The sequence below is a fragment of the Arctopsyche grandis genome, chromosome 3 (assembly GCF_051622035.1).
Source record: "Arctopsyche grandis isolate Sample6627 chromosome 3, ASM5162203v2, whole genome shotgun sequence".
Lineage (NCBI taxonomy): Eukaryota > Metazoa > Arthropoda > Insecta > Trichoptera > Hydropsychidae > Arctopsyche > Arctopsyche grandis.
The window spans coordinates 32,900,057-32,918,588 of record NC_135357.1 but is presented as its reverse complement, the minus strand read 5'-3'; the positions used below and the strand labels follow the sequence as shown (position 1 = coordinate 32,918,588).

General features: G+C 37.1%; 3 protein-coding genes across 3 annotated transcripts; all 3 read right to left on the bottom strand.

Annotated features, from left to right (window-relative positions):
• Positions 1–1,318: 1,318 nt before the first annotated feature.
• LOC143909656 (uncharacterized) lies at positions 1,319–4,238 on the bottom strand. Its single transcript, XM_077427742.1, has 3 exons — positions 3,854–4,238; positions 3,467–3,781; positions 1,319–3,394 (listed from the first exon to the last, which is right to left on the bottom strand). Exons 1-3 carry the CDS (start codon positions 3,959–3,961, stop codon positions 2,783–2,785), a joined length of 1,035 nt encoding a protein of 344 aa, XP_077283868.1. The 5' UTR covers positions 3,962–4,238; the 3' UTR covers positions 1,319–2,782.
• Positions 4,239–5,790: 1,552 nt separating this feature from the next.
• LOC143909644 (uncharacterized) lies at positions 5,791–10,545 on the bottom strand. The gene is made up of 4 exons (XM_077427727.1): positions 10,335–10,545; positions 9,941–10,264; positions 7,591–9,361; positions 5,791–6,955 (listed from the first exon to the last, which is right to left on the bottom strand). The coding sequence occupies exons 1-3, from the start codon at positions 10,440–10,442 to the stop codon at positions 8,093–8,095; spliced, it is 1,701 nt and encodes a 566-aa protein (XP_077283853.1). The 5' UTR covers positions 10,443–10,545; the 3' UTR covers positions 5,791–6,955; positions 7,591–8,092.
• A 935-nt stretch (positions 10,546–11,480) lies between these two features.
• LOC143909652 (uncharacterized) lies at positions 11,481–17,711 on the bottom strand. Its single transcript, XM_077427738.1, has 4 exons — positions 17,599–17,711; positions 14,603–14,858; positions 14,190–14,531; positions 11,481–14,109 (listed from the first exon to the last, which is right to left on the bottom strand). Exons 2-4 carry the CDS (start codon positions 14,708–14,710, stop codon positions 13,354–13,356), a joined length of 1,206 nt encoding a protein of 401 aa, XP_077283864.1. The 5' UTR covers positions 14,711–14,858; positions 17,599–17,711; the 3' UTR covers positions 11,481–13,353.
• Between the last annotated feature and the right edge of the window lie 821 nt (positions 17,712–18,532).

The following is an 18,532-nucleotide window of genomic DNA, read 5'->3' as shown; positions in this document are numbered from 1 at the left end:
TTATATTCTTTTTCCGATTATTGCTACAAATTAATCTGCATTTTCTCTAAATTCGGAAACCAGATTCATTGTTACTTATCGATTATATTTAAAAGCTAAAAGTTATGAAGTGAAAGTATGTACATGGCTTTGAATCAGGTTCTGAGTATCACTGACGCTTTTTTTTAGAAAGCTTCTATCTCCTTTCTTCGCTGTGGCTGGGTAATTCGTCTTCGTCTGTAGCAGTCCTCATCCACTGGATTATCGCACTTGGAAGTGTTATCACCGGTACTTATTTTTCACGCATTGCTTTATATAAATGATGTCTCGTATATATCCTAATTTATCTTGTAGGTTAAAAAAGATGACAGATATGATGTACTTTGTTTGAAAGGGCATATATGTGAAAAGTCAAAAGAAATCAGAACAGAGGAAACGTTTTTAGCATATTTTAACAACTAAATAAAAAAATAGTGTAAACTTCATATAAGAAGCTCTACGAGCATTTTTATTCTGGTGAGTAATATTAATTTCATCAGATATTATTCCACATTCCGTGCTTATTCGATGAAAAATCAATTTTCAGGAAAAATAGGTAGTCCAAATATTTCCATGGAAAATATAGTAGCCATCAAGAGACCTTTGGGATCGGGGACGCTATTCAAATGACAGATTTTGTTCGGATATCCAAAAAGTAACTGAATCAGCATCCCCTGAGACACAAAGAGAAGAAATATGTTCCAATAATGGCGACCAACCCTCCAGAGTCGATGACTTAATTTTGGCTGAGGTTCTGGAGGATAGGTCGGTAACCATGCATCAAATAAAAAAATATCGAAGAGACAGTGTTATCGTTATGCCTGAGGGAAACATCAAACTTCCTGTCAAAAAGTCTTTCCTGAACAGCAGAATGAAGAAAGCTCGGCTACAATTTGCCGAACGATATCTGGAATTTATGATTGATCAGTGGATGAAGGTAATTTGCTTTTATTTATTAAAATATATGCACATCCAATTGGTTAAATTAAAGCCCTTAATTCATATAATAATTTTGTGTTTTTTTGCAGGTTTACTTAATGAAATTTACCTTTAAGCCATGATGCAAATTCAATTCTTCGCCCTCTTGCTTCGATAACACAGTTAAACATCCTCACCAAACAATGTTGTGGTGATTCTTTAGATTATAATTATTTTAAAATCATATACTATGTTTCTTTGGCACAGCTAGTTTTGGGAAAAGCCAGACATAATTTGCCGTATACATATTATGAAGTTCAACGGTATAGTTATAGCTGTGTTGCATCTCGAATGAACACGTTTTTTTTTTGTATTTGTTCTTAGGTGTGATTTTCTTAATTTTAAATGTATTGAATTCAAATACACTATGCTTCTGTAGTACTGCTAGTTTCGGAAAAAAAATTGAATAAAATAAATTAGGTATTTTGTTTTCCTTATTGATCGTATGTCTGAACCCTTTAATACACACCTTTTTGTATCTGACTTAATGTCTATATATCATTCTGATGCCATCTACGTTCTTTTTAATAGTAGGTTTATGATCATTTGGGTTGTAAAATGTATTTTAATTTCATTCAAAGTTGCACACGTAGAGAAGAACACACGTGAGAAAATTCACATCAAAAATGTTGCACCCTAATTTACTTTTCGTGATTAATTTTTATATGCAATAAAATATAAATAGAACTCCCTACATATATATGTATGTATAAAAGGTTATGAAAAAAATAAACTGATAATTGCGTGCAGTAAACGACAAACATATAAAATTCCACAAACGACAAACATATACTTACAATAATATAAGAACAAATTGTGAAAGCCGTTAAGCTTACATAGATATATGCACACACATAGTTCAGAATTTAAACAGGGAAAGTGGTATGTTGACCGTGTCCTGGTCTATAGAAACACGTGTGTTTGAAGAGGATCTTTATTGCTCGGTTAATACAGGTGTTTGTATTTACGGTGAAAAAGATAGGTCTTAGGCACCGGAGGAGTGAGCAGGCTGAGCTTCTGAAGCTCACTGGCGTTAGGTTAGGTTAAGTTAGCAATAAAATATAAATACAACTCACTACATATATAAAAGGTCATGAAAAAAATAAACAATGATAATTGCGTGCAGAAAACGACATACAAATAAAATTCCATATTTTTCTGTGTTGTCTACTGAAATCGTAGAATGCTTACAATACTATAAGAACACATGTGAAAGACGTTAAGCTTAGATATATGCACACACATAGTTCAGAATTTAAGCAGGGAAGGTGGTATGTTGACCGTGTCCTGGTCTATAGAAACACGCGTGTATTTGAAGAGGGTCTTTATTGCTCGGTTAATACAGGTGTGTTTGTATTTACGGCGAAAGAGGTAGGTCTTCGGCACCGGAGGAGTGAGCAGGCTGAGCTCCCGCAGCTCACTGGCGTTAAGTGCTGGTACGCCAGTTTATCAGTTGAATACGTGGTCGTGTGCAGTTGTCTTTGTCTAGGAGTCGTGGTGTGTCCATAGGCCGAATATGTCCCACTTGAATAGAAGCGCATTCCAGAGGGGTGAGGGCATCTGTGTGATGGGAGTGTATTGACCTTTATACGGCATAATACGCGATGTGCTATATTCCTACATCAAGTTTGTCTCAATTGAATTTGCTCAGTTTGAGTTTTTATATCTCGCAGGGGAGAAGGTCTTTCCTCGGTGTGAAATTTTGCATTTGGCTGGAGGCTAAATTTTTGAGTGAATGAAATCAAAGAAATTTCGCAATGGTATGGTTATCTCTATAATGGTATAGTTATATGTGATAATTATTCATATGATCCATGTGGTGAGATTTACATTTAAACGACTCTGAACAAATTTCGCATTTGTAAGATTTCTGTCCAGTGTGAGTTTTCATATGTTTCCAAAGGGTAGATTTATGAGTAAATGTATTCAAACAAACTTCACATCGGTAAGGTTTTATCCCATTGTGACAATTAATATGCTCCACGAGAGTAGGCTTAGTAGTGAACGATTTAGAGCACATTTCGCATTTGTGCGATTTCACCCCAGCGTGAGACTTCATATGACGCAAGAGGGTATACTTCAGATTGAAAGACTTTGAACAAATATCGCATATGAACCTTTTCTCCCCAGTATGAGTATTCATATGTTTCATAAGGGAAGTTTTGTGCTTGAAAGATTTGAAGCAAATTTCGCACTGTGGCAGTTTTATCCCGTTGTGAGAAATCATGTGTTCCTCGAGGGTGTATTTGAAAGTGAATGATTTTAAACAAATTTTACGTTTGTGCGAGTCCTTGATATGAGACTTCACATGTCGCACATAATATGATCTGTAACTGAACGATTTGGAACAAGTTTCACATTTGTATGGGTTGTCATGCGTGGATTTTCCTCCAAGTATCTGCAAAATAAAACGACGATTACACATTTATAAGCATACGTTTGTTACATTTAGCAAATTGCGAAGTCATACTTGTGAATTTTCATTTTCATTTTGCTGTAAATGGTCTCCTAAAGATACTTGACCCGAATTTCTTGACTTTGATTTATTAAACTCATCGTCTACGGCCGGTTGACAGGCATTTGATATTGAATTAATATCAATGTCATCCTGCCAAATTAAATCATCCAATACAATTTCTTCTTTCTTGATATCTAAACTCTCAGCCAGCCTTAATTTCTGTGTTTCTTCACTCTGAATACAAATGTTCCTAAAATTGCTTAACAATTCCAGATTGTTTTTACATAAAAGACATATCGTATCTGGCAGCAAATCATCTTTATTAACCTGTAAAATAAATAATAGTAATGAGTCTCACGTGAGTTCACGATTGATTTGTTAAAATTATTTTTAGCTGACTTGTAGCTGACAGCTGGTCAAAATGCACTGAAGTAGTGGATGAGGATACTCGTGGATGGAGACAGAAGACCCGAACGGAGCAGAACAGAGACAAAGTCTACATTCCATAGTTCAGACAGTAAATCGCTTATTCCAACAAGTCATATGCAAACGTCAATTGATAACAGAAACTATCAAAATATTGTGGTACAGATTTCGTCTAAATTTTACGCAGTTTACAGCCATATACTAAAAGTGTAAAATGACATTTTGGTGGTAATTGGATTATTAGTCACATTGCCGTGGCCACAAAGACAATTTTTGCTATAAAAACCACGAATGCGGAATATTTGGCTCACGAGTTTTCGATAGTATGATGGACTTTTCGGCTGCCAGATGTTCTGTTATAGAGATTTGTAAAATATTACGTAATATAATTTGTAAGATACCTCAAGTGTAAAATGATATTTTGGTACCATAGAAGTAGAATGCATAGAATCGCTCTCAGCCTCCAAATATGTTGCTAAAAAAACTCAAAGAGTTTGTTCATTGTTTGCTAAACTTCGTCTCTCTCTCTTTCTCTCTTGTCTCTCTTCTGACTTTCCCTCTCTCTCTTCGATGGCTCGCATTCTACTTCTATGCTTAGTACACTTAATTACGGTAAACGCAGAGCCGGCGTGTCATATTTTTTTTGTACGTGTGGTACAGTTTTTGGCGTCTTTTCTAAAAAAATTCTGTTTTAAACAAAAAAATACTTAAAAATGATAATAATTAAAGAAGAAGAATCTGAAAGGAGTTCCTCTAGGTTGTTGTTATATATCTACTTCATAACCAACATAACCACTTCATTAACAACCTTCTTCAATTTTTCGATACAACAATTTCAACTTCTTCTGCTAAGTGTTCTTCTGTTAAAAAATAAGCTGTGTTTCGCGTGAACCTCCTGAATCATCGAATTAATTCTGTCAAGTGACTTTCGCCTTTCATTTGATTCGGAACCCACCCTTACGTAACAATATTATATAATAATAGACTTTTGTCAATGGCTTAAAAAATTAAATACGAGAAGTTTGATTTTGTTGCAGTAAAATTAATTCAGTGTCTTGTAAGTAGTGTACATGCAGAATTAGTTATTTTCCATGCTTTCAACGTCTGCTTTATTTGAGCTTATCTGACAATACTTCATCAATCAATTATATGATTTTATTTGTTTATTTTCAGGTCCGATGGCCTCAGAAGACAATGAAGATATTCCGTCTACATCTGGCGTGGGAGCACCGACTCCGAGTACTAACATCGTGATCGACCCTCTTCCACCTTTCGATCCTGGCTTACCCACAAATCTTATCTCAACAATTCTGCTTCTATTTTCAATAGTCAGTTGTTTTTTTGTATTTTTCTTCTATTTTGAGTAGTTTGTCGAATTCTACTATCGATGATCTTATATTTAACTAGTTTTTTTTTTCACAGTAATCTTTTCGGCCATGCACACAACAAATCCTGAAAGTTTCATCGTAATATGTGTTTTATCTTTGAGAAGACAATATTTTTAATATCTGCTGAGTAGTTTTTTCAATGCGGTTTTTCGTTATCGTTGTAAACAAAATATTGTAAAAACATGTTTTTCTGTGTTATAATCAGTGGTAATATCTGGGGGTGCTGCGGTTGATTAAAAATAAAAATAAATGTTTATTGGGATTATATTTTACTATTAACAACAAAATTATCAAAATTATATGTATTTTATTTCATTAAAAAATTGATTCTTCTATCTTTTTTTCTTGATAAAAGGTCTATCACCTTTTCTTTAAATTTTTCACTGTTCATAATCATTTTTTGTCAATTGACAGCATAGACAAAGTCGTCAATCTTTCTTGAACCATTGTGTTTCTTATATATGTATGTCTTTATTATATTTATTGAAATATTATATTTCATTTATAATTTTTTTTTTGTTTAATTAATACGACTTTAAATTTCTAAAATTAATTCAATAATGAAAAATAAATTTTGTATATGTATTTAAATTTTAGCATATGGAAATTGCACATAAAAATCAAATCAGTGGCTCTCAAACATTTTTCGTCGATTAAATAACACTTTTCATCGAATTTGAGATTTGGTCAGTTTTAAGTAATATTTGGGCAGTTTTCCTATGCGACAAAAGACCGCGCGAGCGATTTTCGTAGCGGCGGTTGTCCTGGTAGCGATTTACATTTAGGATGTAACCACCGAACCGGATTTAGCCCGTGACTGAACAAGATATAATCAATCTGGTCCGCCACCTGAAATAGTTGCCTAATCCTGATCTAACTTAATATATCTTTTTCATGTCATCTATGTTCTGGGTAGGTGAAAACAATACAAAAGAGAAAAAGAATTGTAAAGATAAATCAATTGGGTTGTAAAATTTATTAGCAATAATTTTCATTTGACATTGCAATGGCACATATTTTTACTGAATATGCTGCTTCGCGTGATTCACAAATCTATTATATATTTCGAAGTAAAGGATTTTGAACAAGCATCACGTACATAAATGCAGATTATCTTCAGTGTGGGATTTCATATAAACCACTAAGATATCCTTTAGAGCAGTGGTTCTTAACCTGGGTTCGATCGAACCCCAGGGGTTCGGTGAGTCAATCTCAGGGGTTCGGCGGATATTCAGCAGAGCCAGGTTCAACAGCAACTCTTCAGAACAACAACGCTCTCAAAGTTTTGGTGTCAACAAATGGTAACGTACCCTGTTATTGCTAAGAAAGCTCTGGAGATTTTCATACCGTTTGTTACAACATATCTTTGCGAGCAATCCTTTTCGAGGATGCTGGATTTAAAAACGAAGAAAAGGAACAGACTTTGTTGCGAAAATAACATGAGAGTGGCACTTGCAAAGGTAAAGCCGCGCATTTTTGAACTGATCTCTGAAAGGCAACAGCAGAAGTCACACTGATTTGCAGTAAATATGCATTATTATTGTGTGAAAATCATGTTTTAATGGTTTTGTTCTTTGAACACAGTGCTGTTGATGCACGGTTCATTTTGTGCACCAGTAAAATATGGGTCTACGTGACTGGACAGAATGTTAAATGACAGAAAACGCAAATATCGGAAGGCAAAGATCTAAAATCGAAAGATCTTAAGTAGAAAGATAAAAAAAAAATGGTGCATGGTAAACGGTACATACTCACTTAATTTGCGCGAGCAGGATACAACAGGAACAAGAGGAACATGCTTTTCCTCCCGTATTCTGCGCGCGCACATTAATACGGGAGGAAAAGCCTAGCGATATCATTATAAGTAGGTACATAGAGTTTGAAAACTGGAAAGTCTATTTTGTGACATTGTAGACCGGAGACAAGTTTAAAGCAAAGTTTATCAGCAAAATTTGCATAGCAACCCAAATGTTCGGATACAATTCTTGTAAATCATACTGTCTAATAAAATTTAATACAATGAGTGGATTCATTTTACCTTAATTTTTATTTGAAAGAAAGGCTTTTAAAATAATAAAATCTTTCGGCTCTTTGAAGGGATGCAGGTTCGGATACCCAAAATGTAACTGAATCAGCATCCCCTGAGACACAAAGAGAAGAAAAATGTTTCAATAATGACAACCAACCCTCCGGAGTCGATGAATAAATTTTAGCCGAGGCTCTGGAGGATAGATCGGTAACCACGCATCAAATAAAAAAATACACGTTAGAAACCATCTTATCGATATACCTGAGGGAAACATCAAACGTGTATACCTATACAGGGTCTACGTGACGAGACAGAATGTTAAATTACAGAAAACACAAATATCGGAAGGCAAATATCGTGTATCACGTACATACTTACTTAATTTGCGCGAGCAGGATACAACAGGAACAAGAGGAATATGCTTTTCTTCCCGTATTCTGCGCGCGCACATTAATACGGGAGGAAAAGCCTGTTCCTCTTGTTCCTGTTGTATCCTGCTCGCGCAAATTAAGTGAGTATGTACCGTTTACCATGCACCATTTTTTTTTGATCTTTCGACTTAAGATCTTTCGATTTTCGATCTTTGCCTTCCGATATTTGCGTTTTCTGTCATTTAACATTCTGTCAAGTCACGGAGACCGGTAAAATATATACCTGTTTTGAATTTGAAAAAAATCATATTTTATTTTTCCAATTAAGAAGGGTTCGGTGAATGCGCATATGAAACTGGTGGGGTTCAGTACCTCCAACAAAGTTAAGAACCACTGCTTTAGAGTGAACGACTGAACAAATGTCTCATTTGAAGCTTCTCTCATCAGCGTGCGTTTTTCCATGTCTCGAGAGGGAAGACCTGTGAGCGAAAGAAATCAAACAAACTTCACATCGGTGTGGTTTTATCCCATTGTGAGAATTCATATGACCCAGGAGGTTAGATTTGGCAGCGAACGATTTTGAACACAATTCACACTTGTGTAGTTTGGATTCAGTGTGAGATTCCATATGAACCATCAGGGCATACTCCAGAGTGAACAACTTCGAACAAATGTCGCATTTGAACAGTGTCCCCTCGGGATGAGTTTTTACATGTCTCGAAAGGGCAGACCTATGAGTGAATGAGATCAAACAAACCTCACATCGGTACGGTTTTATCCCATTGTGAGAATTCATATGCTCCACGAGGCAAGACTTGGCAATGAACGATTTAGAACATACGTTGCATTCATGCGATTTCGCCACAGTGGGAGGTTTCGCCCCGGTGGGAGATTTCACCCTAGTGTGACATTTCATATGAACCACTAGGTAATGCTTCATAGTGAACGACTTTGGACAAATTTCGCATTTGAACAGTCTCTCCTCGGTGTGGGTTTTAACATGTCGCCTGAGGGCAGACCTATGAGTGAATGAGATCAAACAAACTTCACATTGGTACGGTTTTATGCCATTATGAGAATTCATATGCTCCACAAGGCTAGATTTGGCAATGAACGATTTGGAACACATTACACATTTGTGCAATTTTGCCCCAGTGGGAGATTTCACCCCGGTGTGAGCTTCCATATGAACCGCTAGGTAATGCTTCAGGGTGTACGACTTTGAACAAATGTCGCATTTAAACAGGCGCTCCCCGGTGTGAGTTTTTACATGTCGCTTTAGAGCAGATCTGTGAGTGAATGAAAACAAACAAACTTCACATTGGTACGGTTTTATCCCATTGTGAGAGTTCATATGCTCCACGAGGCTGGATTTATCAATGAAAAGCTTGAGACACGTTTCGCATTTGAACCGTCTCTCGCCTGTGTGAGTTTTCACGTGTCTCCTGAGGGTAGACCTATGAGTGAACGAAATCAAACAGACGTCACATCGGTACGGTTTTATCCCGTTGTGAGAATTCACATGCTCCACAAGGGTGTGTTTAAAAGTGAATGATTTTAAGCAAATGTCACATTTGTGCGAGTCCTTATTGTGGCACTTCATATGTCTCACATAATAGCATTTGTATTTGAACGATTTGGAACAAGTCTCACATTTGTATGGACTCTCCTGTGTGGATTCTCCTCCAAGTGTCTGCAAAATAAAACGACGATTATACAATTCATAGCATACATTTGTTACATAAGTATTTAACAGTTTGCCCGCGGCCGTCTTCTATGGAAGATTTGGGCGACAAGTCTGTAGCGAGGCTGTCTTCCATAGAATTTCTGAACTTTGCACAGGATTTTGAGGCTTATATGCGCCTATTTCAACTGTTTTAAGGTTCAAAATTGGTTGAATATATTACTGTGAGTTGAATGCCATCTATTCAATTTTGCTTAAAATGAATATATACCAGTCAAAAATTAGTTTTTTTGTGGAACCATGCTGAAATCTCGTTTATGTGACGTCACGTCTTCATCAATTATGAAGAATGATTGTTTGAAAATTAATCCGAAACTACGAGATATATTGTGTATTTTATTGTTTAAAATAATACTTTATGTGTTAATTAACATATCTGGTTACTTGAGTAAATATTAAAATCTGTATTTAAGGTCGAAAACTCGATTGCCAAATTCGCGAAAAAGGTGCCGCATACAGGGCTTGTTCGCTATATTTATTGCCGCGGGCAAACGGTTAAGTCATCTGCACTTGTGAATTTTTCCTTACATTTTCATTTTCTATTGATGAAACGTTTTGCTTTGAATGGTCTCCGTCTAAAAATTCTTTCCCCAAATTGCTCGACTCTGGTTCATTACTTTCAACATCAAAGACCGCTTGACAGACGTTTGATGTTGAGTTAGCATCAATCTCGTCCTGCCAGTTTACATCATCTAATATAATTTCTTCTATTTTGATATTTAAACTCCCACCCCGCTTTAGTTTCTGTGTTTTTTCACTCTGAATACAAATGTTTCTAAAATTGCTCAACAATTCCAGATTGTTTTTACATAAAAGACATATCGTATCTGGCAGCAAATCATAGTTATCAACCTGTAAAAAAATAGCAGTAATGAGTCTCTAGTGAGATATCGATTTAGTTGATAAAGGATCTGTAACCAACTTGTAGCTGACAGCAGGTCAAAATGCGTTGAACTAGTGGATGAGGATAGTCGTGGATGGAGACGGAGGACTCCACTGGAGCAGTACAGAGACAAAGTCTACATTCCATAGCTCGGATAATAAATCGCCAAATTGAACAAATTATATATATGTATGTTTATAAACGTCAATTGATATGTCAACGAACTGTCAGAAAATAATAGTCGATGTTTGGTCTAAATTTAACGCAGTTTCTAGCCATGTTTCTTTAATTTAAAATGGGATTTCCTAAATTGTCGCCACCCTTCGAGATGTCTCCTATTTGATGTGTATTCGTATGTTTTAGGATCCCACTTTACTTCCTCCCAGTTTTGTGTAGACATGTGTGAGATACAAGTTACAAATCTGGAATTATTAGTTTCTAGTGTAACGTACGGTTCGGCGATTATTCCGCAAAAAGCGACCTCGCACATGTTACTAAAATAGGGCTGCCAGATCTATTTATATCCAAATCGGGATATGGGAGTAGGGCGAATGAGACGACTGCAAACAAGTTTTTATTCTGGCATCCGAGGAAGAAGTGGTATAGTAACTTTTGGACGCGGTTGAGTTGGTCTCAACTCGCAGGATGGTAACCGAAACTCGACCATGTCGTAGAGCCGCCACAGGGACATTTTAATCGTATTCTCCCCCCCCCCCTCCCCCAGGCACAAATACAAATTCTAAGAATGATAATGTTGCGTGGACGTGAAGAGGGGGCTTCCAGGATCGGAGAGAAAGACTCAAGATGGTTGTAGAAGTCGTTTATTGGTCTGCTCTCGTCGGTGCTCCAGGTCAGAATGGTTTCCAGGCCGAGAGCGCCCCATATTTATACCCGTTGAGCACACCACATACATACACATGTAATAAATTATTGGTCGATGAGTCAGACGATCCCATTGGCGGTTGCATACGGCTCATTCATTCGTAGAGGCCATTTTGGCGGGAACGAGAGATCAGGTGATCTGCGCTAGTAAACCATCGGTCCACGAGCGCGACTCAACTAATCTCTACATTTCAATAAGAATTCTGAGAATTCAAAAGAATGATAAAAAGTTCTAGTATAATAATTTTATTTAAAATAATTTATTTGCATTTAATAAATATTTATTTTTTATTTTTTACATATTATATAGTAGGAAGGCCTGACCGGTAGATCCCCATGCGCCTTCCTAGTCAATTAATTACAAACATTGCAGGATTTTTATTACATAAATCACTGTATTTCGAGAGGCTGAAGAACATGAAAATAACAATTGCTTTAATGGATGATTTTTGCCAATTTGAGGAAACGTTTCAACAATTAAAATCAGATAAATTGGCAAACTATGATAAGAAACGATCGACTTGTCACAAATATCCAAGTCTATGCGGCAGTTTAAAGATTAACACGGGATCGAACCCAGTAATCTCTCAGTGCTAAACATAAACACATCCATCGAGCCATACTGCTGGCTTTGAATATTGAATTAAAATTTGATATAAGTTGTAACATAGTAGAGATATTTATGATTAGTATGATGATCCTAGTACCAAGCCGATGAGGCAAGTATAGAAACAGAGAGTTCATTCAATGAAAATTGATGTTTCGCAGGGGATCCGTGCTAGGGATATGTTAATATCAAGGCTGTGGAGTCAGGATCGAAAAACATCAACCGACTTTTTATTTTTTCTTTAATTAATAGTATTACGATATTATAATCAATATCCGTTTCGCTGATGATACGGCAATATTGATTCTGGCAATATTCTGCAATCGTTATTGATCGCAATTTATCATTCATGTCAAAAATGGGGCTGTCTATTAATATCAACGGTCATATGTAAAGAAAAGGCGGATCCATTAAACCTGAGTGTGCGCGGACAAATGAACAGGTCGAACAATACAAATACCTAGGAGCAATGGAGATAAGAAGAAGGAACGAAATAGCAAGAAATGCCTTCGGCAGCATGAAAAATGTTTTGTGTTGTCGAAGGTTGTCTATGAAATTGCGCTTAAGAGTCCTGCACTCCTATGTTTGGTCGGTGTTGCTGTACGGATGCGAAACGTGGACGCTGTTAGTGGCATCCATGAACAGGATAGAGTCCTTTGAAATGTGGTGTTACCGGAGGATGCTAAAGATCTCGTTGAAGGAGCATGTAAGAAACGAAACAGTCCTCGAGCTTCTTCATAAAAAGAGAGAGCTTCTTGACACGGTGAAGCGCCGTAAGATGGAATATTATGGCTACATTATTCGCGGCCCCAAATATCGCCTTCTACAAACAATCATAGAAGAGAAAATATAAGGCAAACGGTGGCTTGGGAGAAAGAAGCTCTCTTGGCTCCGGAACATCAGGTCATGGATGGGACTCGGTTTCGAAAAGTTATTTCGACTTGCCCATGATAGGGAAGAATTCGCACGGGCCATAAACGATGTCTGCCCATGGTAGTCGCCTACGTCCGAATAGGGATTCGGCATTAGAAGAAGAAGAATTACGATATGTATCAACTAGGGTCTCCAATTTTATTGAAGTAAATCCAATAAAAAATTTGATAATTTCTCTAAAAAAATTATGATTATAAAATAAATTATAAATAAAATCGTTGAATCGCAAGCATTTTGATATGTTGTGGCCAAAATTAAGTCGATCTTACTAAAATTATTCAAGTTGAAGTCAGAAGCGGTAAATTTTGATCAGAATCCACAGCACTGGTTAATATAATGAAAGAGGTGAAAAGTAGATTAATAATTACTTGGATTGTTAAATTGATTTAATTACACTTAAAGTTGCACATGCACAGAACACCAATGGCGAAATACATACATAGATGTGAGAAAATTCACATTAAATATGGTGAACCATTGATTGTGTACTTTTCGTGATTCATTTTTGATTGCGATTATAAACGTAAAACTCATTACACGAAATTCACAGGTTATACTTAGTGATTCACAAAGCTATATGAGGATCACATTTGTGCAGATTTTTTCCAGTGTGAATTTCATATGAACCACTAGTGACTAACTAGGGTATCCTTCAAAGTGAACGTCTTCGAACACTTTCTCCCCGGTATGAGTTTTAGCATGTCTTCTGAAGCTAGACCTATAAGTGAACGAAATCAAACAAACTTTACATTGGTGTGGTTTTATCCCACTGTGAGCATTTATGTGCTCCATGAAGTTAGATTTACCAGTAAACGATTTAGAACATATATAGCATGTGTGCGAATTCGTCCCAGTGTGAGATTTCATATGAAACACTAGGCGAGATCTGGTAGTATACGATTTAGAACACATTTCGCATGTGTGTAATTTCGCCATAGTGCGACATTTCGCCCCAGTGTGGGATTTCATATGTAAAACTAGGGTTTTCTTTAAAGTGAACGATCTGAAACACACGTCACATTTGTGGGATTTCACCCCAATGTGACATTGCTTATGGTTAATGAGTGTACCCCTCTGATTGAACGACTTTGGACAAATGTCGCATTTGAAAAGTCTCTCCCCGAAGTGAATTTGAGCATGTATTTTGAGGCTAGACTTTTGAGTGAATGAAACAATACAAACATCGCACTGGTATGGTTTTATCCCTTGGTGAGCATTCATATGCGCCACGAGGCTTGATTTAAACATGAACATTTTAGAACATATATCGCATTTGAGTGTTTTTACTTGGTCACATTTGTGCGAGTCTTTATTGTGAGATTTCACATGTCTCACATAAATAGATCTGTATTTGAAAGATTTGGAACAAGTTTCACATTTGTATGGGTTTTTCTGAAAATAAAACGAAGATTATACAATTAATAGCATACATTTGTTACACTTGAAAAAGTTTTGAAGTCATATGTACATACTTGTGATTTTTTTTTGGCATTATCATTTTCTATTGATGTGGCGTTTTGCTTTGAATGGTCTGCTTCTATAAATACTTTATCCGAATTTCGTGACTTTGGTTTATTAATCTCATCGTCAACGGTCGGTTGACATACATTTGATGTTGAGTTAATATCAATATCATCCTCCCAAATTAAATCATCCAATATGATTTCTTCCATTTTGAGATTTGAACTTTCAGCCAGCCTTAGTTTCTGTGTTTCTTCACTCTGAATACAAATGTTCCTAAAATTGCTCAACAATTTTAGTTTGTTTTTACATAAAAGACATATCGTATCTGGCAACGAATCATCTTTATCAACCTGTAAAATAAAAAGTAGTAATGAATCTCTGGTGGGTTAGCGATTGAATTGTTAAAGGATCTGTAACCAACTTGTAGCTGACAGTCAGTCAAAATGCGTTGAACTAGTGGATGAGGATAGTCGTGGATGGAGACAGAGGACTCCACTGGAACAGCACAGAGACAAAGTCTACATTCCATGGCTGGGATAATAAATCGCTAAATCGAAAAAGTTTCATATATGCAAACGTCAATTGAAACGTCAACGAACTGTCAGAAAATAGTAGTCGATGTTTGGTCTAAAAGCAACGTAATTTAAAGCCTTGTTTCCTAAGTCTAAAATATATTGCTGTCGGTTCCCTCATCACTGAGGATCGTGACTATGATGTGCGGTCAACCAGCTGCCTCCATTCAGTTCTAAATTCGGCCAGGCGAAGACTTGCTACCGTGGAAGCGCCCGTCGCTGCAGATACTTGGTCAGTCCAGCGTGCGGGGGATCTGCCTCTGGCTCTTCTGCCTTCGACGCTACCAACCACAACCAACCGCTCCAGGCTCTCCTCACCTCTTCGTGCAATGTGGCCGAAGAACTGCAATATACGTTTCAGGCATATTGTTGACAATCTATCCTTGATTTTCAATTCTTCAAGAATAGACACATTCGTGCGTTTGTCGGTCCAAGGCACGCGCAGTAGCCGTCTCCAGGACCACATCTCGAAGGCATCGATTCTCCGTCTATCCGCCGCCTTCATGGTCCACGTCTCGACACCATAAAGGCAGACAGAAAAAACGAGACTCTTCACGAGACGGATTTTGACAGCAGTTGTAATGGCTCTATTCTTCCAAATCTTCGTTAGTTGTGACATTGCCGATTTTGCTAATGTAATCCGGCGCCGTATTTCCAATTCGCTGCCGCCGTTGTTAGATATGAGTGACCCCAGATAGACAAAATTATCAACCACATCTATACCGTTTAAAGCTGAGTTTTTGTTTTGCAGCTGTTGGTGACGGTCAATTATCATAATTTTTGTTTTGGGGCGGTTTATCTGGAGGCCAAGCACATTACTCTCTGTCTCAACACGACGGATCAGTTCGGCCATTTCTTCATGATTATTAGCTATGAGCGTTGTGTCATCCGCATACCGAAGATTGGATAGTTTTTTTCCACCAATGGACACTCCACCCTTCCAACCATCCAGTGCTCTACGCATTATATACTCTCCATATATATTAAATAGGTCTGGAGATAATATACACCCTTGCCTTACTCCACGTTGTACTCGAAAATTTGTCGAGTTTAGCGAATTGATTCGAACTACTGCATTGTTATCATTATACAAGTTATGTATTATTTTTACAAGATGCATGGGGACTCCCATGTCCAGTAGAACTTTCCACAGATAGTCCCAGTTCACAAAGTCAAAAGCTTTTTTATAGTCTATAAAACAAAGAACGGCTGGAGTTTGAAACTCCCGACATTTTTCAATGAGTTGACGTATATTCAGTATTTGTTCCCTCGTCCCTTTGCCTTTTACAAACCCTGCTTGTTCGTTCGGTATTTGCCATCCAAGGTAACTGCTCAAACGATCTTTAATTATATACAGCAATACTTTACTAGAGTGCGATATTAAGGCTAAGGTCCTGTAATTCTCGCATTTTTTTGTAGATCCTTTCTTGTGTAAGGGAATGAATATTGAATTGACCCAATCTTTCGGCCATACTCCGTTTACCCAGATCTTGTTGCACATATTACATAGCGCCTTTATCGCAGTTTCACCAAGCTCTTTCAGAAGTTCAGCTTGTATACCATCGCTGCCAGGAGACTTTTTACATTTCAGTTTCTTTATGGCATTTACAACTTCAGATGTCAAGATGTCAGGCTCCCTGACATCATCAATTAGGGAAACAATTGAGGTCGACGAACTACCACTGTACAATTCCGAACAGTATTCTTTCCATCGGTTGAGTATCACATCAATATCTGTAAGCGTGTTTCCAAATTCATCATCTATTGTCCAAGTTTTGGGTGAAAATTTTTGAGTGACGATTTTTACTTTGTGAAAAATATCCCTTGCCTGATTCTTTAATGCGTGTTTTTCTATCTCCTCACATATGTCATTTATATATTTAGCTTTATCCCGCCTACAACTCCTTTGAATATCTTTATGTAATATTGCATACCTTTCAAGATATTCTGTCGATGTTATGCCAGTTTGTTTAAGTCTTTTACGTTCTTTTATCTTAACCCAAGTTGAATCAGAGATAAAAGACTTACGATGTTCATTTTGCGGTGTTTGATGTTTTCTGGCATACCGAATTATGAGATCTTTAAAAATTTTCCAAGACTCTTCTACATCTACATTAGGATTTATTTGGAATTCTGCATCTTTTTCTCTGATTACATTGCCAAAATTAATTACATCATCATTGGTGAGTTTAATTGCTTTATTTTGATGTCTTTTAATCATTTTCAATTTCAGTCGAAATTTAGCAACAAGTAAGTTATGGTCCGATCCGCAATCTGCACCTGGATATGTTTTGACGTTATGTATCGATGATTTCCATCTAGAATTTATTAATACATAATCGATTTGGTTGCGGTGACGATCCCCAGGAGATATCCAAGTGTACAATCGCCTAGGATGATGTTGAAACCAAGTATTCATAATGGACATTTTATTTTCAATGCAGAAACTTATAAGTTTCTCTCCTCTCTCATTTTGAATACCCAATCCATATTTACCTACTATGTTATCAATGTTGCTATTATTACCGACTTTGGCATTAAAATCACCAAGAATGATGGTCATTTCTTTGTTTGAGATATTTGACAATGTATCGAGTAGTGAAGCATAGAACGCATTTATTTTAATATCCTTGGCATCTGCAGTAGGAGCATATATTTGAAGGATGTTTAGTTTATACGGATGCGTGTTGAGTTTTAAGTGTATAAGTCTGTCACTTATGGGGTTGTAGCCAATTAGTGCACTGGTTAATTTAGATGCTAAGATCACCGCGACACCGCTATGTGACGAATCTTGGTTACCAGAAAAATATATCGTATTTCCATTTTAAGTTTTATAAAATAGTACTGCCAAAATGGTTTCCAATGCCATCCTGCGAATTGGCACTGATTAGAGTATGTTAGTGTATCCCAATTTACTTCCTCCCAGTTTTATCTTGATGAAATTTATTTAGACTTTTGTTTGAGATGCAAGGTACAAGTCTGGGATTATAAAATCCATTTTCTAGTGAAACGTACACCCTCACAGTCAAGGGAGTGGTTGAAGGGTTCGGTGATTACTAGTCAAATGTGAACCGGTCACAGGACAACCGGTCGCTCTAGATCGGTCACACGTTATCACCCGTCACACTAAAACTGGTCTATAATATATAATACTGGTATAGGCTATAGGGGATGAAACGAATGAGACGACTGGCATGTTGATGCACGTGTTTTTATTATGGCAGCCGAAGACGGAGTGAGGTAGCAACTCTGAACACGGCCGAGTTAGTACCAACTCGCAGGAAGGTGACCGAACTCGACCATGTCATAAAGCGAGCCGCCACATACCTATAAACTGATGTAACTCAATAAAGACATATATATATATATATATATATATATATATATATATATATATATATATATATATATATATATATATATATATATATATATATATATATATATATATATATATATATATATATATATATTGTGGCGGCTCGCTTATACGACATGGTCGAGTTTGGTTGCCTTCCTGCGAGTGGGAACCAACTCGGCTGGGTTCGGAGAGCTGCTACTCACTCTGTCTTCAGCTGTCATATAATAAACACGTGCATTAACATGCCAGTCGTCTCATTCGTTCATCCTCCATACTGGTGACCCCCGACATCGAGCCACGCAGCCTCGATAAATTTCAACATGCCGCTCATCCCTGCCTCGCCGAGCCAGGCGGGGAAGCTACCCGCCGCGCCCCCATCGCCATCAACACAGCACGCCGCGGCCCGCGGGTGACAATA